The sequence below is a fragment of the Rana temporaria genome, chromosome 2 (assembly GCF_905171775.1).
Source record: "Rana temporaria chromosome 2, aRanTem1.1, whole genome shotgun sequence".
NCBI lineage: Eukaryota > Metazoa > Chordata > Amphibia > Anura > Ranidae > Rana > Rana temporaria.
In genome coordinates, this window is record NC_053490.1 from 66,435,649 (window position 1) to 66,462,865 (window position 27,217).

A 27,217-nucleotide genomic window follows, 5' to 3' on the forward strand; every position below is an offset into this window, starting at 1 on the left:
ACATAATAAAAACGTAAATTTTACATATCTCAAAAAAAAAAAAAAAAAAGACATCAGATGACTGTTGCATAAAACTGGAGAAAAAGATGGGCAGCAAAGTGGCTTAGTGGGTAGCACTTCAGCCCTGAAGAAGTGTCTTAGCCAGGACACTACCAGCATAGAATTGATATGTTCTCCCTGTGCATGTGTATTTTTCAGTCCGGGTACTGTGGTGTCCACCCAAAAACACGCTGGTGAGTTAATTGGTTGCTGTTTAAAATCAGCCATAGTGTGTATGTATGTGGGATATTGACCTTAGGATTTCAAACTCCTTAAGGACAGGCACTGATATGAATGCACTGCATAAATTGAGTTATATACTGTAATTATATTGATATTTATTACTGGTAATGTACATAACAGCCTAACTATGGTTCAGTGCAGTCGTACAGTATTCACAGCGCTTCACTTATTCCACATTTTGTTATTTTACAGCCTTAATCCAAAATGGATTAAATTCATTATTTTCCTCAAAATCCTACAAACAATACTCCATAATGACAACATGAAAGAAACTTGTTTGAAATCTTTCCAAATTTATTAAAAATAAAAAAATGAAAAAAGATCCCATGTACATAAGTATTCACAGCCTTTGCTCAATACTTTGTTAAGCACCTTTGGCACTAATTACAGCCTCAAGTCTTTTTGAGTATGATGATACAAGCTTGGCACACCTATTTTTGGGCAGTTTCTGCCATTCTTCTTTGCAGGACCTCTCAAGCTCCATGGGGATCGTTGGTGCACAGCCATTTTTAGCTCTCTCCAGAGATGTTCAATCGGGTTCAAGTCTGGGCTCTGGCTGGGCCACTGAGGGTTATCCTGTAGCCACTCCTTTGTTATCTTGACTGTGTGCTTAGGGTCATTGTCCTGTTGGAAGATGATCCTTTCGCTCCAGTCTAAAGTCCAGAGCAGATTTTCATCAAGGATGTCCCTGTACATTACTGCATTCCCCTTTCCCTCGATCCTGACTAGTCTCCCAGTTCCTGCCACTGAAAAACATCCCCACAGCATGATGCTGCCACCACCATGCTTCACTGTAGGGATGGTATTGGCCAGGTGATGAACGATGTGAGTGTGGATGAGGGTGCTAGGTTGGTTGGATACCTGCCGTGATTTCACAGTGGGTACTTGTGAATATGATTCACCTAATTTGGTGGATCCAATAGAAACAAAGTGAAAAAGAGCTACCACTTCAATCAATAAGTTGTATACAATATAAGTGATCCCACCACATTGGTTGAGAAAAAATAAATAAATAATAAAATGATAATAAATTAATTATGTACAAAAGGTCTACCAATCCAACCGTGATACAATAACATATGAATAAGTATTGTTCATGGAAATAAAGTTCATAATGAGAAAAGTTCACATGGAAAAATTCTTCTATAGGTGGTCATGCAATGGTGATGAGCGATGCCTGGGTTCCACCAGATACGACTACTGCCATTCAGGCCAAAGAGTTCAATCTTTGTTTCATCAGACCAGAGAATTTTGTTTCCCATGGTCTGATATTCCTTCAGGTGCCTTTTGGTAAACTCCAGATGGGTTGCCATGAGCCTTTTACTGAGGATTGGCTTCTGTCTGACCACCCTACCATACAGGCCCGATGGTGGAGTGCTGCAGAGATGGTTGTTCTTCTGGAACCTTCTCTCTCCACAGAGAAATGCTGGAGTGACCACTGGGTTCTTAGTCACCTCCCTGACTAAGGCCCTTCTCCCCGATCGCTCAGTTTGGCTGGGCGGCCCACTATAGGAAGAGTCCTGGTGGTTCCAAACTTCTTCCATTTTTGGATGATGGAGGAGTTTTTCTGTACCCTTACCCTGATCTGTGCCTCGATACAATCCTATCTCAGAGGTCTACAGACAATTCCTTGGACTTCATGGCTTGGTTTGTGCTCTGACATGCACTTTTAACTGTGGGACCTTATATAGACAGGTGTGTGCCTTTCCAAATCATGTCCAATCAAGTGAATTTACCACAGGTGGACTCCAATCAAGTTGTAGAAGCACCTCAAAAATGATCAGTGGAAACAGGATGCACCGGAGTTAAATTTTGAGTGTCATGGCAAAGGCTGTGAATACTTATGTACATGGGATGATTTCTCCTTTTTTATTTTTAATAAATTTGCAAATATTTCAAACAAAATTCTTTCACGTTGCCATTATGGGGTATTGTTTGTAGAATTTTGAGGAACAAAAAAATTATTTAATCCATTTTGGAAAAGGGTGGTAAAGTGTGGAAAAATTGAAGTGCTGTGAATATTTTCCGGATGCACTGTATATGTCTCTGCAGACAATTTTCAAAAACTTATCTGGATTTGCTGTATTTTATAAGTGACAACAACCATAAAATCATCTCATTTTTTTTTGGGGGGGGTGGGAGGTTTTGTTTGCTGCACCTTTGTTGCGCTTTCAGACAAGACACAAAACACTACTGATCTAATAGAAGTCTATAGGAAAGCGCAGGTAACCCACAGGAAACATGTAGGTACACTGCACTGTGGGGAAATTGCAGCAGGGGCCTCAGTGAGGCTCAAAGCCTAACTTTGGGAAACTTGAAATTATCCCTTGCAGTTGGGTTGTACTTTGCTTGGAGTATGAATTGTTTGTTTAGCCTAGGGAAGAGTAAAACTGATTTTACTTACCTGACCTTCTGCTGCCCACACTCCACATTGTGCGCGGCAATACTGCCTTGCCTCTCCTCACAGTACTTCATTTTAGTATCGGCAATTGCGTCTTTTTTTTGGGATTAACAAAAGTTCCTTCTGCTTCAGCCTTCTGGGCCCCTCTGATAAACCGATGGGACCCAGGGAAATGTAATACATCTATTGAATTACCTGGGAGCTGCAGGGGAAGCATATATAAACTGCCTAGTCTGCCTGCCTATGCAATGAAACCTAAAGCTGCCGGCCCCTCTATCAAATTCATGGTACCGGAGGACCAGTTGTATCCCCTTATCAGCGGCCCTGGTGAAATCACAAGCACACAAAAACTGTACAGAGGGTACAGCCTCTGAAGAGTAAGGACCTCTAATCCTGAACCAGGGCACAAGGCTCATGACAGAGGTAAGATACGCCACCTTCTACCTAGGCCAAAGCCAGGTGGACTCCACTTCTTAGGGACATGCCGAAGCCAGTCCACCAAATACTTGGTGAAGGGCTCTTCCAATGAGTCACCCCTCAGGATGGGGGCCAGAATCAACCGGGGAGGGAAAGGACCTCCCACCACTCCCACCTTATTACATCGGACGATTACTACATAGTTACCAACAGTCCCGATTTTCCGGGACATTCCCAGAAATCAGACCCATGTCTCACCCATGTCTTGAGCAAAATGCCGAAAATCTGCCAATGTCCCGGAAACTGGGACGGACATTGGAACGTGATGGAGTGGTAGGGCATGGCGGATGCACAACAACCTGGAGAGGCAGCCTGGACAAATCACTGGAGCTGGCTGCAGCATATACAGGATGGTGAGGTTAGAAGCCGTGTTTTGGTATGCAGCTCGGCTGGGAAGGGGGCAGACAGGTAAACTCTATACTCCTTACTCTGTCTTCCTCTGGGCAGCACTCCTCTGAAAGTTTACAAAGTGCTGGGAGGAGGCGTAGGGGGAGACGAGTCCTCCGGCGGAATATGAAAGAAGAGCAGATATTCCACTGTTAGGCTGAGCCACTCCAAGACCTACTAGGACACCCCCCATGGAGAAGTTTTTGTGTGACAAGAAGCCAGGTGGGTCCAGCTCTGATCACAATGCACTGGCGAGACTGCTCTGATCACAATGCACTGGCGAGACTGCTCTGATCACAATGCACTGGCGAGACTGCTCTGATGGTAAAGGGGGACTTTAAAAATAAAGACCATTTAACCACGCCCAATATTAAATGTACTTTAAGCCATGCCCATTTTCGCCAAACTACAATTACTTCAAAACGCCCCTAACATACTGCTCTGTCTACACTGGCCTACTGCAAAAAAGTGCCCCTAAAAATGTATGGGGAATGTTGGCATCTATGTTACTAGCCAGTGATCCCCCCCATGGGGGCACTCTATTCTCCCACCCGAAAATACTAAGAACAGATATTACACCAAAAGGCAGAGAAGCGATTAAAGTTACTAAAGATCCTTCTCTGTACACACTAAAGCGTGTAGGCAGCCTTCTATAACCAATCACACTTAGAGGTCTATAGGGAGTTGAGGAGGGCAGATGACAGGGTGACCATAAAAGGCGTCATCTCATTTGCATAATGAATTGTCTCGAGAGGTGCGCTGGATAGTAACTAAATGTCTGCAGCCATCTGCAGGTACCAGCTATATCACCCTACAATGAACATGTGCAGACAAGCCCAAAGGTTTTTAAAAGTAAAGAGTAACAATGGCATTGTGGGGGGAAATGAGTCAAGCAGGGCATATACCAAGGAACAAGTCAGCAGGGCATATTCCAAGTTTGCATCCTGACGTGTTCTTTTTTTTGCAAAGCTTTATCCAGGTATGCATTATCTGGCTTCTGCCTATTTGTTAGGCTACTGCCTAACACAGAATTAGGTATCTAAGAAAAGGAACCATGCTAATTTAAAAAAAAAAAAAAACAGCAGCATTATGAATCTCAGATTTAAAGCAGACTGTGTAGTGCTAGGCTATTAACCCACTTTGACATGGTTTCTGCAATGCAAAGGTGTCCTTAGAAATGCTTACTTACTGCAGTCATAAGGTGCTTGATCTAGTAAATCGTCATTCACCAACAGGAAGGCACTTGTATATTCTAAAAAGAAAACAAATAAAAAATAAATAAAAATAAGTCACTATAGTCATGAAAACTCACCTCTTCAGGGAAGCCTATCACGTCTCCAACTAATCTTTTACCACTTCCATCAGCTCATTCCCCACAGTTACAACCTTTTGTACCACCTGCCCCACCCTATTAGATTGTAAGCTCTTCTGAGCAGGGCCCTCTTAATTATCTTGTATTTTATTGTACTGTAACTGTATTGTGTCCCTTTTATATTGTAAAGTGCTGCGTAAACTGTTGGCGCTATATAAATCCTGTATATTAATAATAGTCTGTAGCAGCTTCATCAATATATTTATACCAGATAATTATTTGGGCTCAGGAAACCAATGCCAAAATCAATTCATCAGGGAACAGTGGAAAGAATGCACCATTTACTGTGGCAGTCACAATGCCACCCTTACTGACAGTTGAAATGATCATTAGTGTTAAGCTGCGGAACTATCCAACTGGGTGGTTGATCAGCCACAACTCAAGGATGAGGATGGCTCATCAAGCACAAAAGGCAGACTAAGACCCCTTTAACACTGGGGTGTTTTTCGGGCGTTTTTTAGGCGCTTTGGCGTTTAAAAAAAGCCTGTAAAGCGCCTGAAAGAAGCCTCATCTGCAATCCCAATGTGAAAGCCCAAGTGCTTTCAGAGGCCTTTCACACTGCCAGCGCCCGAAAAACGCTGGTAAAGCGCTGCTAAGACCCCTTTCACACTGAGGCGCTTTTCAGGCGCTTTGGCGTTAAAAAAAGCTTCCTCAATGGGAAGGGGGCTTTAGGAGCGGTGTATTAACCGCTCCTAAAGCGCTGCAAAGAAGCTGCATGCAGGACTTTTTTTGACGCCCTGCCAGCTCAGCGCCTCAGTGTGAAAGCACTCAGGCTTTCACATTGGGATTGCAGATGCAGCTTCTTTCAGGCGCTTTTTTTTAACGCTAAGACCATTTTCACACTGGGGTGTTTTTCAGGCGCTTTAGTGTGAAAGCACTCGAGCTTTCACATTGGGATTGCAGATGCAGCTTCTTTCAGGCGTTTTACAGGCGCTTTTTTTAACGCTAAAGCGCTTGAAAAATGCCCCAGTGTGAAAGGGCCCTTAGGAACAAGAAAAGAAGTTGGGACTTTAAATGAGATGTGATTTAATGCAAACAGTAGTAAAGTAATAAATGCGTAATAACCAAGCTCAAACTTACCACCCAAACAGCAAGCCACCTTCAACTGTCTAACTGTATGTTAAAAGCAGAGGATTGGTTGCACACATTTGCAAATGCATGGATAAGCTACAGGCCACTCCACGGCTCTCTGCGTTTCTGTAGTCCTAACTAAACTGATATAGTTTCCTCAATAGGAGGCATACAAATACTAATGAGTAGATGGAGGACAGGTGACTGGGAGTATGTGTCCCCGCCTCCACCTAGGAATGGTATGGTAGTGAGAAGCATTGGAAAAGACGCATAAGGGTAAATATATAAAAAAAAAATATCAAAATCGCATCTCCATCCCTGTAATATGACATAGAAATGGTTGGGGACTTTGAATGAGGCATATAGACTGCCGCACCAGCACATGCCTCCATCCCCGAAATTGGAACAAGAAAAGAAGTTGGGACTTTAAATGAGATGCGATTTGATGCAAACAGTAGTAAAGTAAAAAGGCAGACTTAAAGCACCGCTAAAACATAACTGCTAATTTGTATGTTAAAATGTTTTTAATAGTTGCTTCATTCCATAAAATGACCATAAATAATATTTAAAGTGACCCATACCACTCTTCTTGCTATTCCACCTAACAGCGTCTATGCAAAAATACTGATTTAAAGTTCATTATTGATCTCTTCCTTCATGTCACAGCTCTAGAAATCCCTAGGATGGCAGATGTGAAGCCTCTAATCACCAGATGATGTCACTGCCAGATCCAAGTAGTCAAATGGGCAGAGATTGGGGTAATGATACTCTTTCATGTAGCATTAAAGATTGTGTCAATCACAAGAACTTGGACTGCTCATGTTCACACAACTAATATTAAAAGAAAAGTCTGGCCAAAGCTTTTTTCGATCATTCTTCCTTTCTGGGTCACAATGTAGATAATAAGATTTCCTATCATCTGTGCCCAGTCTTGCCACACAGAGTTAATCCAGCTCTGAGCAATCCTCTTTTATTGTTCAGTGAATATTAACAGACTTCCAGATAAAAACCTGTCTAAATAAAAAGTCCTCTCCGTCCCCTTGCTTTGAGTGACATAAATTACCTCTCACAATGAACTGTGGATCACCCCCCATATTATGATAAACATCCAGGAATGTGCATGTGTCCAAGCTAGTGCACAAGATATGTAAAAACCCTGTCACTCGAAGCAAGGGGACGGAAAGGACTTTTTATTTAGACAGGTTTTTATCTGGAAGTCTGTTAATTTTCACTGAACAATAAAAGTGGATTGCTCAGAGCTGGATTAACTCTGTGTGGCAAGACTGGGCACAGATGATAGGAAATCTTATACTCTACATTGTGACATTCAAAAAAATAAATAATAATTTTGGGGTTTACATCCACTTTAATTTTGGTCTTCGGAAACCCAGACTTAGCTGAGAGCGGGCTACTGCCAGGCTTAACCACTTAAGGTTAAGGACCTTGCCCCTTTTTGTGATTCATCACTGCGTCGCTTTAACTGACAATTGCGCGGTCGTGCGACGTGGCTCCCAAACAAAATTGGCGTCCTTTTTTCCCCACAAATAGAGCTTTTTTTGGTGGTATTTGATCACCTCTGCGTTTTTTATTTTTTTGCGCTATAAACAAAAATAGAGCAACAATTTTGGGAAAAAAAAAATCAATATTTTTTACTTGTTGCTATAATAAATACCATATATATATATATATATATATATATATATATATATATATATATATATATATATATATATATATATATATATATATATATATATATATATATATATATATAAATATATAAAAAATCCTCAGTTTAGGCCGATACATATTCTACCTTTTTGGTAAAAAAAAAAAAATCGCAATAAGCGTTTATCGATTGGTTTGCGCAAAATTTATAGCGTTTACAAAATAGGAAATAGTTTTATGGCATTTTTATTAATAATTTTTTTTTTTTTTTTTTTACTACTAATGGCGGCAATCAGCGATTTTTTTCGTGACTGTGACATTATGGCGCACGCTCGCGACCCCACGGCTGGGCTCTTGAAGAGGACGTACAGGTACGTGCTTGTGCCCAGCCGTGCCCTTCTGCCGACGTATATCGGCATGAAGGGGTCCTTAAAGGAGTTCTCTGACCTAAAACTTTTAACCCCCGCTGTGCCCGGGCTGTAAAACTATACAAAATAAACTTTCACTTACCTGCCTACGATCCCCCGTTGTTCCAATATCGCCGTCCCGGTCATCGGGTCCCGGTCTCTTCCGCTTCCTGTGTGTCGGTGACTCATAGTGCGCTCAGCCTATCAGCGGCCGCAGCAATGTCCCATCGCGGCCGCTGATAGGCTGAGCGCACTATGAGTCACCGACACACAGGAAGCGGAAGAGACCGGGACGGCGATATCGGAACGGGGGATCGTAGGCAGGTAAGTGAAAGTTTATTTTGTATAGTTTTACAGCCCGGGCACAGCGGGGGTTAAAAGTTTTAGGTCAGAGAACTCCTTTAAGTGGTTAAAGTGGATGTGGGACAGATGCAGCATCAGATTGATGCTGCAGCAAATACAGATGTTTTTTTTTTTTTATACCCCAAATTTCTCTTTTAACCTTAGGAAAACAACAAAGCCATAGATGAGTATGTGCTGCTACTACAACCGGTCTTATCTTTGTTGTTTTTAGTTTGTCCTTCCCTCCTGTTTTGGTGCTACTTGGTACAGTCATTAGCTAGACATTGTATTGCCACTCTCACTGTGCAGTTTGTTCCAGGGCTTAGAAAATTCATTACCTTCTTATGCTTTAAATAAAACTGGAAAAACCTTCTCTGTACTTCCCTTAAAAGGGGTTGTAAAGGTTTATTTTTTTTAAATAACAAACATACCAATACTTATCTCCACTGTGCAGTTCGTTTTGCACAGAGTGGTCCCGATCCTCATCTTCTGGTGGCTGTCTTGGCTCCTCCCCGCATCAGCTAACCCCCTCCTGGAAAGCGCTCTCCCAAGGGGGTTAGCTTGTGGGTGCACTCCCGTGATACAGTCGGCGGCCATAGCCGCCGTCTATCACTCTGCCCCACCCCCCGGCGGCCCACATCATTGATTCGATTGACAGCAGCAGGAGCCAATGGCTGCGCTGCTATCATACAATGAAGAGCCGCCTCAAGCTGGGGAAAAGCATTGCGGGATCGTGCCCACGGAGATTCGGGGCTCAGGTAAGTAAAAATGGGGGGGGGGGCTGGGGGGCCGGAGAGTACAAGGTGTTTTTTCACCTTAATGCATAGGATGGCTTTAGGCCCCTTACACATGGGGCGGATCCGCTTGGAGCGGTCCGCCAGCTCAGTGAGAGATCACTCCCCGGCAGATGACAGGTCCCTCTCTGCTCACTGAGCGGGGAGGGGCTTGTTGAGCGCCGCCGTCTCCTATGGAGAGATCGGATGAATGGTATTGCACAGAGCAGCCCCAAACCTACTCTTCTTGGGTTCCCTGCTGGCACTCTTGGCTTCTTTTCTTTGTGTGTCTCCAGAGCACGCCGCTTGCTCTGGGGGCACAAGTGCAAGCTAAATACTGAGCCAGGCTGTGTGTGTATTGAAACCCAAACCATAGCTTAGCCCTGCAACCTGCTCTCATGGCTCCTACCTCTGTGAGCAAAAGGAGAGGATAGAGCCGCTGCAGACTGGCACCATGAGATAGGACTCAGGCAGGTATACAGGGGGGGGCGAGTTTGGAACCACTTTAGGAGAACGTACTGACCCCTAAACACCACAAGAAAGAGGCAATACTGTCAGGACCTGGGCTTGAACCTGGGACCTCCTCTGTGTCTGGCATTGACCCTTCCAACTGAGCTATCTGGCATGCTGGACAGATCCCTGCCTGTTCTATTGGAGAATCCTATCTGATCCATTGGATAACCCTGCGTTTTGTCCCGATTGCTGTTGAACCTTGAACCCCTTGCTCCTCTCATGAACTTCCTATATAAGCCTTGTCTCAGCACTTCCTCTTTGCCAGGTTATTGTGCCTTCTCAGCCAGTGCCTTGCTCTTGTCTTCCCTGCTGCCGTCTGTATTTTGCTACCACTCACGATTGACCCTTGGCTTGCTTCTAGACTGCTCTTCTGCCTGATCCCAACCTGTAACTACTCGTTACCAACCTTTTGGCTTGTTTACTGACCATGCTGCTGTTTAACCCTTATCTGCTCATCCACTACTGGACCCCGGCTTGCTCACACCCTTGTGGGGCAAACCTGAGGACCGCGACCTGGTACTAGGTCGCAGCTAAATTCATCTCCACCATCAGGAGGTCTGGTGAACACCGGCTAGTACTTAGACTCTGCACCTCAGTTGAGCCTGTGTCATCTGCCAGGGTGACTGCCTGTGCATCTATCCTGCTGGTCGGTGGTAGTCCTGCAACTGCTATAGCAGCTGGTCTTCAAGCCTGATGCCTGATCATGACAAATACACTGCAATTAAAAAAATAAATAAAATGAATATAGCCCTGTTAACTGTGATTACAAAAACAACTACTGCTTAAAACCCCGAAACCTACATAGGTTTGCCTAATCTGGCCACAGATCGCAGAGAGCGCTAGTGTGGATACAGCATGAATATCATAGAAGAGAGGGGCATTAAGTGTGAGAGTGCAGAGATGGTCAGATGATGGGCAAACATAACTTTATCTGATAGTCGCCAGATAGGGGATGAGATGGGACAAGAGTGGAGATCATAAATAATAAAAAAAAAAAAAAAAAAAAAAGAAGAAGGAAGGAGGATACCAGAGAGTCTTCTATCCAGAAGATTTTTAAGTGCGCCCCACAAGGAATACTTTTGGGAAAAGCATCTGAAGACTGCCTCTTTCAGTGTATACATTTTAAAAGAGGTTCCTGCAAGTGCATTATTAAAATCTAGAAAGGAAATACCAATTGAAGCACAATAAAAAGTAAAATGAATGGTTCTGGTATTTGCCAGAATTTTTTTGTCAACTTACCTTTGTCTGTTGCTGACCCATCTTTGATTTTTTGGCACAGCAGCCGAAGTTTCTTCTCTACTTTTTCAAATAATATCTCAACATTCCCTTCTTCTTGCTGATCTTGCCAGAATGTTTTTGCTTCACCTTCAAAAAAAAACAAGTCACAAAATAAAATAAAATAAATATTTTAGTTGTGTACTGAGGTTAGATAAGATGAATATATGCAGAGAATACAGTCCATCAGTACAGTATTAGATCACTTAGGGAGTTTCAATTATCATAAAACACAGGAAAGAACAGAAGCACACAGCAAAGCAGCATGAAAGTGCCAGACCCTAAATTGTATCTTAACCACTTAAGGACCGGCTGACGTACATATATGTCAGCACTTTAAAGATGAATATCTCGGTAACGGAAGCAGCTGCTGCCACAACCAAGATGTCCAACTTTTCCGTGGCCGGTCCTGTAAACGATAATGGTAGTCTCCGCAGCGGGTTCACCGTTATCGGCGGCGGGAGAGGGCCCCCCCTCCCGCCGCTCTCCAGCACCCTCCGCCGCTTACCGGAGCCGTCGGCAGCGGCGGAGGCGATCGGGTCCTTCTCGCTGCTTGCCATGGATATGAGTGAGGGCAAGATGGCCCCCACCCATCTCCATAGCAGGGCGGAAGCGACGTCAAAACGTCACTTCCGCCCATGCGTCTTAAGGGCACATTTTTTTGTTGCCATTTTTTTCAAATAAGAATTTTTTTTTTATTGCATTTTTAGTCCAATTATGAGATCTGAGGTCTTTTTGACCCCAGATCTCATATTTAAGAGGACCTGTCATGATTTTTTCTATTACAAGGGATGATTACATTCCTTGTAATAGGAATAAAAAGTGCCCCTTTTTAAAAAAAAACTGTGTAAACATAAATGAAATCAAGTAAAATAAATATGAAAACCCCCCAAAAAATTTTTAAAGCGCCCCTTCCCGTCAAAGTCGTGCGCAGAAGCGAACGCATACGTGAGTAGCGCCTGCATATGAAAACGGTGTTCAAACCGCACAAGTGAGGTATTACCACAATCGTTAGAGCGAGAGCAATAATTTTAGAGGTCCGCCCACCGCTGTAAAAATTAAGAGCCAGCAGCTGCACATACTGCAGCTTCTGACTTTGATTAATCAGACACTTACCTGTCCTGGAGTCCAGCGATGTTGGCACCGAAGCTGATGTTTCCATCAGCTGTCGGGTGCATGCCGCCTCCATTGCCAGTAAGGGAACCCGGCAGTGAAGCCTTACAGCTTCACGCCGGGAACCCTACTGCGCATTCGCGAGGCTCAGCTCCTCTCTCCTACTGGCCCAGTGGCCGGGGAAGGAGCCCAGGCAGTGATGTCAATACCCGCGGCTGAGGCTTCCAAAGGTGGAACAGGCTACCTGTGAAAGGTATCCGGTGACAGGCATCCTGTCCCAAAGCCCCCCCCCCCCCCGAAAGATGACAAATGTGGGACCGGATGGGGGGAGGAGGAGTACGATGAGGGGGAACTCCGCTTTAAAATCCAATCCGGTGAGGCTGGCATCCGTCGTAACCACCGTCCACTGAAACGGGAGAAAAGACTTCCCTGACCGAAGAGCCGGGGGATCTTAGCCACCAATTCAGAGAGGCCCTGACCATGTGGCTGACCTGAATCTGACGATCCAGCGACATTGGAGATCTGTTCCACTTGGACAGGATCTCCCTCTGTAGTACTCGAGTCTGGAACTGGGCATATGGTACAGCCTCGAACAAGGCCACCATGAGGCCCAGAACTCGCATGCAAAAATCGGAGAGACGACCATTTGCAGGACGACTAAAACTCTCACTGCAGACTGGAGCGTCTGCAATTTTTCCATGGTGTAGAAAGACCCTCGCTTCTGAGGAGTCCAGAATCAACCCCAGATATTCCAAACGCTGAGTCGGAACCAGGACCGACTTCTGAACATTCAACACCCACCCAAATTCTTGGAGGGTCTGGCTGGTTATAGACACGTCCTCCTTTAATTCCGAGCCAGAAGCTGCTCTCAGAAGATCGTCTAAGTAGCCCACGATGGCAATGCCTCGCTGTCTCAGCAAAGCTAGGATCGGTGCGAGCACCTTGGTAAAAACTCTTGGTGCTGACGCCAGGCCAAAAGGGAGAACCACAAACTGATAGTGGCCCTCCCCGATCACAAAACGCAGAAACCTCTGGTGACTTGCGCAGATTGGGACATGCAAGTATGCGTCCTTAATGTCCAAGGACGCCAGAAAATCCCCCGGGTGGAGCGCAGCTACCACCGAACAAATTGATTTCATGCAGAACTTCCTTACTTTCACGAAGGCATTCAGAGCCTTGAGGTCCAGGATCGGGACCACAAACAGATTCGAATAAAATCCCTGAAACCTCTTGTCCTGCGGAACAGGTAAAATTACTCCACAACTTAGCAAGTCCTTTACTGCCCCCAACAGGGCAGCCCGACAAGCCAGTAGGAGAGGGAGACCCGAGGGAAAGAATCTGTTCGGGGGATAGGAAAGAAACTCTATCTTGTACCCCGAAGAGACCACCTTGCAGACCCATTGATCGGAGAGCAGAGAGGTCCACCGAGTCGTGAACCTGCGAAGCCGTCCCCCCACCCATGAGTCGGGCGGGGGCAGGCCTTCATGCAGTTGCGGGCTTGGGTGCCAGCTTGTTCGGCTTACGCACCCAGGGACGTTTATGTCCCCCAGCTAGGCCTTTGTAAGGCTGGGAGGGTTTAGCCGCGGGCCCTGACTGACGAAAATACCGCTTCTGTGTGGGAAAAGAAGGACCCGGCTTACGGCGGGGTTCCTTCCCCTTGGAGGACTGAGGGAGGAGAGTGCTCTTCCCTCCCGTGACATCCTTGATAATGTAGTCCAGTGAAGACTCAAAAAGCCTCCCACCTTTGAAGGCTTTCTTAGAGGCCTGGTCCGCAGACCAGCATTTCAGCCAAAGCAGGCGGCGTAAAACCACCGCCGAAACAGAAGCCCTGGATATCAAGGGTGCTGCATCTAGTGAAGCATCACAGACATAGACAAGGCCCTGGACCAGCTGGTCAGCCAGTCTAATAACTTCGGATGGGAGTTGGTGCTCCTAGTAAGTGTCTGAGACACCAGGGTAGTGGCCACAATAGGCCGCAAGGCAGACCCCAGCATGGTAAACATGGAGCGGGTCAGTGCTTCGGATCTCCTATCAGTCTGATCATTTACCTTAGTGCAGTCCTCCTTCACTTACCTCATCCTTCCATTTTGCTTTTAAATGTCCTTATTTCTGCTGAGAAATCCTCACTTCCTGTTTTTCTGTCTAACTACACACAGTAATGCAAGGCTTTCTCCCTGGTGTAGAGAAAGCCTCTTGGGGGGGGGGGGGCGAGCAGGAGAGTCAGGACGCTCCCTACTTTGCAGATAGAGAAAGGAGCTGTGTGTTAGTGGGCATCCTGACCCTCCTGCTCGCCCCCCTCAAGAGGCTTTCTCCACACCAGGGAGAAAGCTTTGCATTACTGTGTGGAGTTACAGACAGAAGAACAGGAAGTGAGGATTTCTCAGATGAAATAAGGACATTTAAAAGCAAAATCAAGGGTGAGGTAAGTGAAGAAGGACTGCACGAAGGTAAAGGAAGCTATTTAGGGATTTTTTTTTACCTTTACAACTCCTTAATAACACTTTAAAAATATAAGCTGATGAACAAAATGAAATACTCACAGATAGAAATTACTTTGTGGTTTGCAATAGCAGGAGACAAATCAAAGGAATCGGACACAATCTCAGTGTGTTTCATTGCTTCTCATCATACCTGAAATCATTTAAAAACAAATCATCATTTAAGATAAATTGCATTCCCCTTAAAGTGATTTTAAGTAAAAATAAAAATAAAAATTGGGAACATCTCAAAATGCAAGTGCACTTTCATTTAACTGTATATCTACAGCGTGAGATCGAAGGCACTGTGCCTCTTACTGCTAGTCTCACAGCATCTGGAGCGACATTTAGGGTCTGTGTTGACAGGCTTTGGGTTTTTGTCAACAGCATCAGTTCGAGATGATTTTTGAGGTCATTCAGAATTTTTGACAGGTGCATGTGACCTGCAGTTGACCTCCTTTAAAAGAGAAGTATGGGCTGTTGTTTTCTTGGCTATTCATACTTGCCTCGGTGGATGCAAAAAATCTGACTGATGCTGCATCTGTCCCCTGGCGTTTCTGCAGTGAGAACTGAGCCACCAATCGCTCAGTTCTCACTCCTCCCCGAGCAGAGCGATGCTGACTGTCAGCATTGCTTCTGCTCTACTTCTCCGCGCTCGTTGGAGCACTGATCTGTGGAGGGGCGGGGAGTGAGCGTCCCAGACTCGGAAGTCGGGATGATGCGGTGCCTGGAATGATTGCAGTGACGTCAGCGGAGAGCGGACTTCAGACCGCTCTCCGCTGAAAATGTCTCGCAGTACTCCTGGGACCCAGAGAAGAAGCCCAGCCTAAAAAGCTCAGGCTGAACTTTTTTTTTTTTTAAAGTGTATTTTGTGCGTGTACTCGAGAGAGGAGCCGGACTGCAGGAGTTGGGAGTAGGCAGGCCTCCCCCAGAGGCAATCTGCCACCTTTCTCCATGCCCCGGGTGGCAATGGCGGGTGCGTGAGGGGGTCCTCCCACACAGTCCGCCCTACCTGCTCCGCTTTGAAGCCCAACTGGGCAGAGGGACTCCCTATAAGGGAGTGAGAGGATCTAGCCCGCTCAACCAGCCCCGTTAGTCCTTCTCCTCTCTTTTTTAGAGACCGCATGGTCAAAGTGTGTGCATGTTAACCCCAATTTCGAGTGCGTGTAAGTGTGGTGGTTTTTGTGGGAGGGGGGTGGGCGTACTAAGCGCAGGCTTACCTCGCATAGCACACCCACCGTGAGCCGGGCTGAGACCACCAAACTCAATTCACATGTAGCCGAGACTGGGATCCGAACCCCTGGCTGCAGAGGTAAATGGCTTGTCAGCGCAGTGCCAATCGCGTTGAGCCACCGCAGCTCCCTTGAACTTCTCCTTTAACCACTTAAGGACTGCCTAACGCCAATTTACGTCGGCAGAATGGCACGGCTGGGCACAGGCACGTTGCCCTTGAAGAGCCCAGCCGTGGGTCGTGCACGCGCCGCTGCACTTGTTATCCGGTCTGAAGCTCCGTGACCGCGCCCGCGGGACCCGCGATCGGGTCACAGGAGCTGAAGAACGGGGAGAGGCGAGTGTAAACACACCTTCCCCATTCTTCTCTGTGGCAGTGTCACCGATTGTCTGTTCCCTGTTATAGGGAACGACGATCAGTGACGTCACACGTCAAGCCACGCCCCCTACAGTAAGAATCACTCCCTTAGGGCACACTTAACCCCTTAGCGTCCCCTTGTGGTTAACCCCTTCACTGCCATTGTCATTTTCACAGTAATCGGTGCATTTGTATAGCACTTTTCATTGTGAAAATGACAATGGTCCAAAAAATGTGTCCGATGTGTCCGCCATAATGTCGCAGTCATCAAAAAAAAATAAAATAAAAAAAAAAGCCATAAAACTATGCCCTATTTTGTAAACGCTATAACTTTTGCGCAAACAAATCAATAAGCGCTTATTGCGTTTTTTTGGGTTTTTTTTTTACCAAAAATAAGTAGAATACGTATCGGCCTAAACGGAGGAAAAAAAAAAAGTTTATATATTTTTTGGAAATATTTATTATAGCAAAAAGTAAAAAATATTGATTTTTTTTCAAAATTGGCGCTCTATTTTTGTTTATAGCGCAAAAAATAAAAACCGCAGAGGTGATCAAATACCACCAAAAGAAAGCTCTATTTGTGGGAAAAAAAGCACGCCAATTTTGTTTGGAAAACAAAGTCGCACGACCGCGCAATTGTCAGTTAAAGCGACGCAGTCCCGATTTGCAAAAAGGGGCCTGGTCCTTTAGCTGCATTTTGGTCCAGGTCTTAAGTGGTTAATGGGACGGCTGGTGATGCGGCAGTGACAACAAGGTGAGGGACGTGGTGGCAGCAGGTGAGTGGATGCCCGCTAACAGGCACTGCCATGATGGATCTGAATGACAAGTGCTCTTTAAATGTGAGGACTTATTTGTGCTGGTAGTTATTAAAGTTATTCTATTTGCCAACAAAATGAAGGTTTCCTATTTAGAATAATAAGCTGTCAGGTTAGTAAAACAGCGATATCAGAACTGATATAATCATACAGTTTGTAGTGTACATAGATTTGCAAAACAATGAGATAAAGGAATATTCCTGAACTTTGTTTTATCTCATGGTTAACGTGAAATTGTGTGAATGCATCAATGCAGTGCATGTTATCTCCGCTTGCAGAGTTTGGATTAATTGAATGAGTTTACCAACAATGTAAATATTGCCGAATATACAGCCTCATACTACATAACTAAGCTCCACTTCATGCTGAAAAAACTAAATTATTAATACATCTTAAATAGAAAGCTATCCTTAGATTTATTTTGGAGTAAAAATCTATTTTATTAAAATAAAATTTGATTCAAAGAAATCCGATTTAAATTGAAAAAAATCAGATTTTTTATTTATTTTTTTTAATTGTAGATTTTCATCCACCTTGCACAAAATCCAAACTATCTGCATTAATTAATGGCAAACTTGGAACAATACTCTACTGCTGTATAGTCTGTTTATCGGAGAGCAATGGAGCAAACTAGCAGCACACATATCTGCGTGCACAGATGACCTCTTCCTGCCAACAAGGAGCTGCAGCTTAAAAAAGTTGTAAATTTAAAAAAAAAAAATTCACCTTAAATGCATTCTATGCATTAAGGTGAAAAAATAACCACCACTCCCCCCCCCCCCCCCGTTATACTTACCCGACCCCTCAAAAGTCCCGCGCTCGGTCCCGACATCCTCTTCGCCGCTCAGCCTGGCCGTTGATTGGCTAGAGCGGATGAATTGAAAGCAGCGCAGCCATGTGGATATGGCCGCTCGCTGTATCACGGAAGCGCGCCCGCAAGAACTACACACAATGCAAGCTCTCGCGCATGAACGTGTGTAGTTCTTGCGGGGAGGACCAGAGACAGCCGCCGAGGGACCCCAGAAGACGTGGATCGGGGCCACTCTGTGCAAAATGAGCTGCACAGTGGAGGTAAGTAGAACATGTTTGTTATTTTAAATTTTTGGTTTACAACCCCTATGTACACTAACCCAAAGCAACCAATCCTCTCCTAGTAGATAAAAGTGTCCCGTAAAAAGACACGTAAATAGATCACAAACAAGCATGGAAGCATCAAATGCAATATTTTCTCCAGAAACAAAGATGGCTGCTAATCGATTGCGCATGCGTGGTAGCACATGTACGTGGCTCCGACCTACGCGTTGTCAAATCTTCAGGGGGCACTGATCTGTCTCCGATATTGTAAATAAAGTTCATGTGAACCACTCTTAGGCCCCTTTCACATTGGGGCGTTTTTCATGCGGTACAGTGCTAAAAATAGCGCTGCTATACCGCATGAAAAATCATGCCCTGTAGTCTTAAATGTTAAAGCCCGAAGGCTTTCACACTGAAGCGGTGCGCTAGCAGGAACGCTCCAAAAGTCCTGCTAGCCGCATCTTTACCGCGGTATAGGAGCGGTGTGTTCACAAATCAATGGGAAAGCGCGGTAATACCGCCCGCAACGCGGGTGGTATTAACCCTTTTTCGGCCGCTACCGGGGGTTAAAACCTCACCGCTAGCGCCCGAATATTGCAGTAAACACGATGGTATAGCCGCGCTACAATTAGCGCAGCTATACCGTCACCGTGGCTCGACGCTGCAATGTGAAAGCAGCCTTAGAAAAAGGGTGTCACATATGTTCCAGGAAGTGCACTGTGTGCTTGGTTGGTGACACTCTGGCCATCCTGTCATCTCTATTCCTTAACACGGCATGTGGGACTGTCATTTTTATCAACCACTTTGAATCCTTATTTTGGACTTTATAAATGTTTTTTTTTTACTTGGTGGGAGTCGCTAATATTTTTCCATCACCTATTAACTGCTTGCCGACCGCACACCGCCGTTCTACGTCGGCAAGCTGGCTCTCCTGGGCGAGAGCACGTCATTCTACGTCGGCTCTTTCAGCCGCCACTAGGGGCGCGCGCGCCCCTAGTGGTTTGTCTAATGCCTGGTATCATGACATAGTGTACAGCAGCTATTTGAACATTTCACATTTTGCACTCTTTAGCGCAGATTTACTTTATTTTACTCTGCTACATGTATTTGGTAAAAAAAGTAAAATAAGAATATATTGATAGGTTTGCGTGAAAGGTATAGCGGCTACCAACTATGGTTTATATATACACTGGCATTTTTATTTTTTTATACTAGTAATGGTGATGATCAGCAGCTTATAGTGGGACTGTGATAGTGTGGCGGGCAATCTGGGTGGAAACTGATGGACACTGACATCACCAGTGACACTAATACAGTGATCAGTGCTAATACTATACACTGTCACTACTACCAACGCTGGCTGGGAAGGGGTTAACATTGAGGGGCAGTTAACTGTGCGCCTAACAATGTGTCATGTGTGCTGTTTTTTCTAACAGATGTGGCTAAAAAAAGCCACATCACTTCTCCATGTAGAGCCCTGTGTTGTTAGTAAACACAAAGCTCTGAGCTGTGATTCGCTATGCCAATCAGCAGATCCCAGCCATAAATCACTGGCTGGGACCTGCTGACCAACTTGTGCTGTACCAAATTACAGCACAGATTGGGCAGGGGGTGCACACATGCATGCCCTATACCAAGAAATGCCGGATACGGGATTTGGCCACCCGTCCGCAGTTTATATACCATGGGTGGGCCTGAAGCAGTTAATGTGTGATAGAATGCTCCTGTGGTAAATGCATGCAAGGGACCTAACTGTTGTAAAAGGACCCCAATTCCTATTAATAATGTACATGTCTACCTGGGTCAGTCAGAGTCACTGCACAGATGAGTGGTTACATGTATACTGCGGCAATGCCACCCATGTACATGGCACAAATCTGGCCATACTGCTGCTGGCAGGAATGGTGGATTAATCGATGGCCACCTGTGTGAATGGAGTGTTACTGCTCCAGCATTTTGTCAGTCATAAAATGCAGGTTGCAGCATGGAGTGTGCTACATACCACTGCATGCTCTCTGCACATTGCTGGAGACACACTCAGGGATGGGAGCAGAGGTGTGTCACGTGACTGACCTACCATCCCAAATCTTCCCCCATTTGATTGGAGTTTCAGCACAACGCTTTACAGATTTGATTTGATGTAGGATTTGTACTGCGCCAAATGTGTTCCCATAGGAGCGCGTCTAGGCGTACGTCTTTGGAGTGTTGGAGGAAACCTGAGTACCCGGAGGAAACCCACGCAGACACAGGGAGAACATGCAAACTCCAGGCAGATGGTGTCGGTATATGAACCAGTGACACTTTTGCTGTCAGGTGAGGGAGCCAACCACTACACCACTGTGCTGCACAGATGTGTGCTGTATATCTATTGAAAGCAGCAGTATGGCCATGGTAAGCCTTAACCACTTGCTTACTGAGCACTTAAACCCCCCTCCTGTCCAGACCAATTTTCAGCTTTCAGAGCTCTCACTCTTTGAAAGACAACACTGTACCCATATGAAATTTTTATAATTTTTTTCCCACAAATAGAGCTTTCTTTTGGTGGTATTTGATAACTTCTGTGGTTTTTATTTTTGTTAATTTTTTTTTAAAAAGACAGAATAAAAAAAAAAAAAATACAAAACCTGATATTTTGTTATAAAATTTTGCAAACAGGTAATTTTTGTCTTTCATTGATGTACGCTGATGAGGCTGCACTGCTGGGCACTGATAGGCGATACAGAGGTGGCACTGATAGGCAGCACTGTTTGGCACCACTGGTGGGCATTGATAGGCGGCACTTTTTTGCACTGGTGGGCACTGGCAGGTGGTAATGGTGGGGACAGATAAGGCATATATGCCTTTTCCTCTTCGTGACGCTGTCAGCGTGAGGAGAAAAAAAAAAAATGATTACCGAGGTTTTGTTTACATCATGTGATCAGCTGTCATTGGCTGACAGCTGATCACGTGGTAAGGGGCCGGGATCAGCCCCTTACTGGGATCTGTGATTATCTGAGTCTCAATGATCACAGCGCAGGGGAGGATGTCTATTGACGGCCTCCCGGCAATTCAGGTCCACGCTGTAGCCGTCATTTGGGTATAGTGCAGACGCCTAGTTGTTAATGCTGCTTTACAATTTTTTTTTTTTTTAAAACCCAATAATCCTTCATTGCAGTGGGGCTGCACCTGCATTGTGAGGGCTAGCTGCTGCTTAGGTCTAGGGAATGGAAGTGTTGTTTCACTCCCCATTCTCTGGCAGTGGACTGTTCTTTGGCATTCTCATATAATTTTCAGGTCTATGGTCCCTGCATCTGTCTTGATGATGTCTTAGGACCTTAGACCCATGGAGCCTAGGGAAAAGAGGCTGTGGAGACTCATCTAGCAGTGTAAAGCCGGATTCAAACTGGAACGACATACGCTCTGACTTTGGAAGCTGTCGCATGACGTGTGTAAATCAATAGTTCTCTATGAGAGCCGTCTTAACTGGTCCGACTTTGAAAAAGGTTCCTGTACTACGTTCTCAAGGGAGGCCTATATCTCGCTAAAAGTGGAAAAAAGTGAGTGAATTATCTATGAAGAAAAGCTGCCACACCTACAAACTAGCCATACTCATGTAAAGAAAATGTGATATAAAAGGGAAAAGGTTGCGCTAATGTTAAACTGTGTAGTGAACCAATAGTATTAAAAAATAGTGCAGAAACTCAATTGTCACATGAAATTACATAATACAAAACAAATGTGACTCTATAATATGGTCCAATATGCAAATAAATATAGAAAAAAGTCCAAACAACATAGATGATTCCAAATATTAAATGAAAGAAATTGGTAAAAAGTGTTGCGTGATAACGTCACGCATGATGAAACATGTCAGGGCGGAGCCACGCACTGACGTCACCGCATCCTACGTGACCCCGGAAGCACGGGCGTACGCCAATTTTTATTGCCAGCTTTTTTAGATTTGTTTGCTTTTTTTCCCCTGCTGGAGCAAATTGGATCATGCTCTGCTGGGGTTTTTTGCCTTCCTCTGGATCAACTGTGGGTATGGAGTTGGGTGTATGGGATTGTATTGTGTTTTTTATTTTGTTTGTTTATTTTTTTGTGGTTGAACTGGATGGACTTGTGTCTTTTTTCAACCTGACTATGTAACTATGTAATGAACTTTGTGGTCCTAATTTTTTTTTTGTTGATAAACCGAGTAAGTGGTTAAGGATAATACACTCGAGTCTCGAGTATTCCTTTGTTTTCCCCATACATGCCGGGTTTGGTTCTGTGGGCGGGCTCCAAGTTCTTTTAGAGGGAAGGATCGTCTCTTAGTGACGCAGAGGACCTACGTGGGGAGCGAGGAAGACAGTAGGAGCTGAGTGACACTCACATCTGTGACCTACTAAGACCTCGGAGGCCCATTTGACCTTGCCATTATAGGAGGTCCATCTTTTCCGGTAAGGGTGTCCAATTTTCTTCTGGTGTATCTCTCAAGGAGCGACCTACCCTTATTATTTTGGTGGCGGTGGATCTACTTTTCAACTTCTGTTTATCTTCACACAACACGTTTTACCAATTTCTTTCATTTAAAAAAGGGGTTGTAAAGGTAATTTTTTCCCCCTAAAAAGCTTCCTTTACCTTAGTGCAGTCCTCCTTTACTTACCTCATCCTTCGATTTTGCTTTTAAATGTCCTTATTTCTTCTGAGAAATCCTGTTCTTCTGTCTGTAACTCCACACAGTAATGCAAGACTTTCTCCCTGGTGTGGAGAATGCCTCTTGAGGGGGGAGGGGGCGAGCAGGCAAGTCAGGACACTCTCTACTTTGCAGATAGAGAAAGGAGTTGTGTGTTAGTGGGCGTCCTGATACTCCTGCTCGCCCCCTCAAGAGGCTTTTTCCACACCAGGGAGAAAGCCTTGCATTGCTGTGTGGAGTTACAGACAGAACAGGAAGTGAGGATTTCTCAGAAGAAATAAGGACATTTAGCCCTGGTTCACACTGGGTACGATTTGGAACGATTTGAGATGCGATTTGACATGTCAAATCGCATCTCAAATCGGCGGCAATTGTCAGCAATGACACTGTCCTAATCAGTGCGACGCCGCATCTGCGATTTCAAAAAGTAGTTCCTGTACTACTTTTTGCGATTTCGGGCCGCGATTTACATTAAATTGCGGCCGAAATCGCGGCAAAATAGCAGCCGCGAAATCGCGATTGCATTTTACCGCGATTTTGAATTCGCAGCAGTGTGAACCTAGGCTTAAAAGCAAAATGGAAGGATGAGGTAAGTGAAGGAGGACTGCACTAAGGTAAAGGAAGCTATTTAGGAGAAAAACATTTTTCCTTTACAACCCCTTTAATATTTGGACTCATTATCTATGTTGTTTGGACTTTTTTCTATATTTATATGCATATTGGAAGCTATAGAGTCACATTTGTTTGTATTATGTAATTTCATATGACAATTGAGTTTTTGCACTATTTTAATTCTATTGGTTCACTACACAGTTTAACATTAGAGCGACCTTTTCCCTTTATATTCCTGTACTACGTTGATCCTACTTCAGCCCATTGAATATCATTGAAATCGGATCAAAGTTGGATCCTTGTCCTAACCATCTGACTTTTGACATCCGATGTGGTGATTGCAGCAGCAGCAGCAGTAAAAGGAATTTGTGTCACACTGGGATTGTTTTTATTGGTCAAAGGACAAGTTGGACTATCTCAAAGTCAGAGCAAAAATCTTATCCTGTTCATTCAAATCTGATGGAAGTAGGACCAATGTAGCAGGGAAAATAGAATGACAGTCATACAACAATCATGTTGTACCAGTGTGAACCTACCTAAAGGAGACTGCAGGACCGGAGGATCAGGTAAGTGACACTGCTTTACCCGGTCCCCCTAAACATAAGCAAGCAGGTAACCCTTGCAGTGAGGGCGGAGGACTTTTAGGCTTCCTGGAGTTCAGCTTTTATTGCTCTTCCTTTTTTTTTTTTTTTTTGTAACATGTTATACTAAACCGCTCTATGCAATGGTTTTGCACAAAGTTTTACCCCACTTAATGTGTAACGTGTACTATCTGGCTGTTTTTTCTCCCTGCAACAGCCAGATCATTGCTCACAGTACACTGTTATACGTTTGTGTAAACACAGCCAATCAGCTTCAGCCAAAAGCATTCGCTATAATCAGCTGTCAAACTCATGCTGTGTCCAATCACAGCACTTTGTCTAGCCTGTCTTTGCCACTCACCTGCGGTACATCTACTGTGGACAGGCGGCAAGCAGCTAAAGGCAAAACTTTTCTTCTTTTTTTTTTGTGGATAGTGTGGAGAGGGATTAGAACACCTGTGAGGATTTTACTGCCATCTCTGCCCCCATTCACACCAGAGCATAGCGTTTTCAGGCAGAAAGTTGGATTTTTTTTGCCGCGATTTTGTACGGTTTAAAAGGTCACCAATGTAAAAAGCAGAAAAACTCCCAAATCTGCCTTAAAAAAAAAAAAAAAGTTCCGGAACTTGTTTGAGCTTCTGGCGTTTTGGACTGGAGATGTGAACCATCTCCATATTGATTTTCCCCTCCAGTGTTTTGTAGCTCCAGGCTTCAAGCTACAAAATGCTCAGGTGTGAATGGGGCTTTAGGGAGCTTTGCCCTGAGAGATCCCCAAATAAATAAAGGGGCATCAAGGTGCAAATAAACATTAATATAATGAATATAATTGAAGAAAATGGTGAAGTGCTAGTGCCAAATCATAAAACAGTCCCGTGAAAGGATCAGCATAAAACTTCCATGGAAAAAACACACTGCACAATCTCTGTGGAAAAAAAGACAAAACAATCCTGTGATGAGGACTCCTGCAGCAAACAATTCAATGTGTGTGGACTTCACCCCCTAGGTTTCCTTTGCCTTCAGCACAATACCGCTCATAAAGGGAGAAAAAATAAACCAAATATGGTGCAAATAACGTTTGAGAAAGATAAATGATAATCGCAATACAGCGATTGCACTCACGATACACTTCAAGTCAAACAGGCTCAGCTGTAGAGTCAAACGCCGCTCAGTGCTTTGCGATCTCCTCACTGGGACAATTCTCCCATCAATCGCATAACTTAGGGTCCTAAGTGACGCGATTGATGGGAGAATTGTCCCAGTGAGGAGATCGCAAAGCACTGAGCGGCGTTTGACTCTACAGCTGAGCCTGTTTGACTTGAAGTGTATCGTGAGTGCAATCGCTGTATTGCGATTATCATTTATCTTTCTCAAACGTTATTTGCACCATATTTGGTTTATTTTTTCTCCCTTTATGAGCGGTATTGTGCTGAAGGCAAAGGAAACCTAGGGGGTGAAGTCCACACACATTGAATTTATTTGCTGCAGGAGTCCTCATCACAGGATTGTTTTGTCTTTTTTTCCACAGAGATTGTGCAGTGTGTTTTTTCCATGGAAGTTTTATGCTGATCCTTTCACGGGACCGTTTTATGATTTGGCACTAGCACTTCACCATTTTCTTCAATTATATTCATGTTTATATATATATTTTCTTTATTAAAGGGCCCATATTTTTCTTTATTTCCTCTTTTCTTTTGTAAAGGGCCCCACGCTTCTCAAATCCACGTCGCCCTGAACGCCGGGTTTTCTGGTGTGTACTGTCGGAAATCCATTCCAATCCATTGCACTTGCCGCCACGTGACTTCCGCAGCATTCTAGGATAGGCAGCAGACTGTGACACTACACCGCCTTTCAGCTATAGTACAGCAATGAGGTTGTTAAAGGCCAACTCCATCCTTTTCACTCATATTTAGCATGTGATTGTGTAAGCTAGCACAGCTCCGCCCACACTGCTGCGTCATTCATTCACAGAGACCTGAAAACTACAAGTCTCATCTTCCCCAGGGGCTGTGCTCTGCTTCTATTATGGACTCAATGACCTGCAGGCCTGAACGCTAAATCATAAAACTGCATCTTCTGTTCTTTCATCAATGTTGTGTATTTTTCACATTTCCCAAATAGTAAACTGTGACCACTCAAAGCCCCACCGGGTTTGTTATAGTCTCTCCCAACACCTTCCACTGTCACTCCACCTGCCTGTAGAGTGGATAGAAGTCATGTATGACCACACTATAGTAAATACAACGATGACATCACCTCCACACAGTTCTCCCATCCATATAACTGACTTCTATGGCATCAATTACACAGCAGACACACACACCGACCCTCCCCCTGCTAAACACCTACCGAGTCCAACCATAAAACATCCGCCAAGGCCAACCCGGAAACCCAAACACAAGCCTACAACGTACATCCTGGCCGCCGCCGCCATGTTTGGTGTGGCAAACCGGAAGTTCCCCTCAGCTGCCGAATCACGTTGTCAATAAAGTTTTGTTTACAGCGCGCTTGCCCCGCCCCTCCGCCTTCCCTCCTCGTGTCACTCACGGCTGTTGGCATGGCAACGGAGCAGTGTCACAGCTGGGCAGTACGGAAGCGCCGGCTCTTCCTGACACGAGAGGTGGAGAGAGGAGACAGCTGAGGGCGGCGGTGGTCACCGGTAGGTGTGTGCTCCTTACTTCTATCACCGTGTGTGTATATGTATATGAGACATGGGGGGCAGTACTCTCCGGGCTGTGACACCACCATGACCCCCACACACTCCGCTCAGGCCTGTGTGTGACACTTCACCCTGTGACTGCACACCTGACAGAGAGGACAACTGAAGGCAAAACTTTGTTTTCATGTTGGATAAAAGAAGGGAGAGTTTTCCCCCCTGTCAGCTTGTTATCTGTGTCCCCACTGGGGAGATTTCCCTTCACTTCCTGTCTTATAACTGAAACAGGAAGTAAAAGGAAATTCTTTAAAAAAAAGTGAGAGTTGTCACCAGAACTAGTGTCCCCATTGCAAGATTTACCCTTTATTCCTGGTCTGGGGACAACCCAAAATTTGGGGTTTGTTTTTTTTACTTTCAGCGACGGGACAAATAGAGAGGATGAATCTCACTAACTGGGACACAGACGGCAATAAAAAACTGTCAGAGATGTTCTGATCCCTCTCCACTCTGTATAAAACATAGGCCCCCGTTTTACCTAGAAAAAAAGCGTGGCGCTCCTTTGGGTGCCATTTATTATTACCAGCACCCCAAATGCATTGCAACTTTGTTGTGAGACAAAAATGTGCGCAAATTGCAGAAAAATGCACGTGAAGCTCGTCGCCTGAAAGGATGCGGGAGC

General features: G+C 44.8%; 2 protein-coding genes across 4 annotated transcripts in view; one reads left to right on the forward strand and one right to left on the reverse strand.

Annotated features, from left to right (window-relative positions):
• The window catches only part of LOC120929097 (histone-lysine N-methyltransferase SETDB2-like), a 93,209-nt gene extending 66,890 nt beyond the window's left edge, over window positions 1-26,319 (reverse strand). For both annotated transcript variants that reach the window (XM_040340312.1, XM_040340313.1), the window contains exons 1-4: window positions 26,232-26,319; window positions 14,622-14,712; window positions 10,933-11,058; window positions 4,737-4,799 (exon numbers count right to left, since the gene is read on the reverse strand). In XM_040340312.1, coding sequence (XP_040196246.1) covers window positions 4,737-4,799; window positions 10,933-11,058; window positions 14,622-14,697 — 265 coding nt within the window. In that variant the 5' untranslated portion in view covers window positions 14,698-14,712; window positions 26,232-26,319. The remainder of the gene's footprint in view (window positions 1-4,736; window positions 4,800-10,932; window positions 11,059-14,621; window positions 14,713-26,231) is intronic.
• Window positions 26,320-26,440: 121 nt separating this feature from the next.
• The window catches only part of CAB39L (calcium binding protein 39 like), a 178,448-nt gene continuing 177,671 nt past the window's right edge, over window positions 26,441-27,217 (forward strand). The window contains exon 1 of one of the 2 annotated variants that reach the window (XM_040340314.1): window positions 26,441-26,541. The gene's annotated coding sequence lies outside the window, so the exon portion shown is untranslated. Of the gene's footprint in view, window positions 26,546-27,217 lie in introns of both variants that reach the window. The other variant, XM_040340315.1, reaches the window with a different exon arrangement.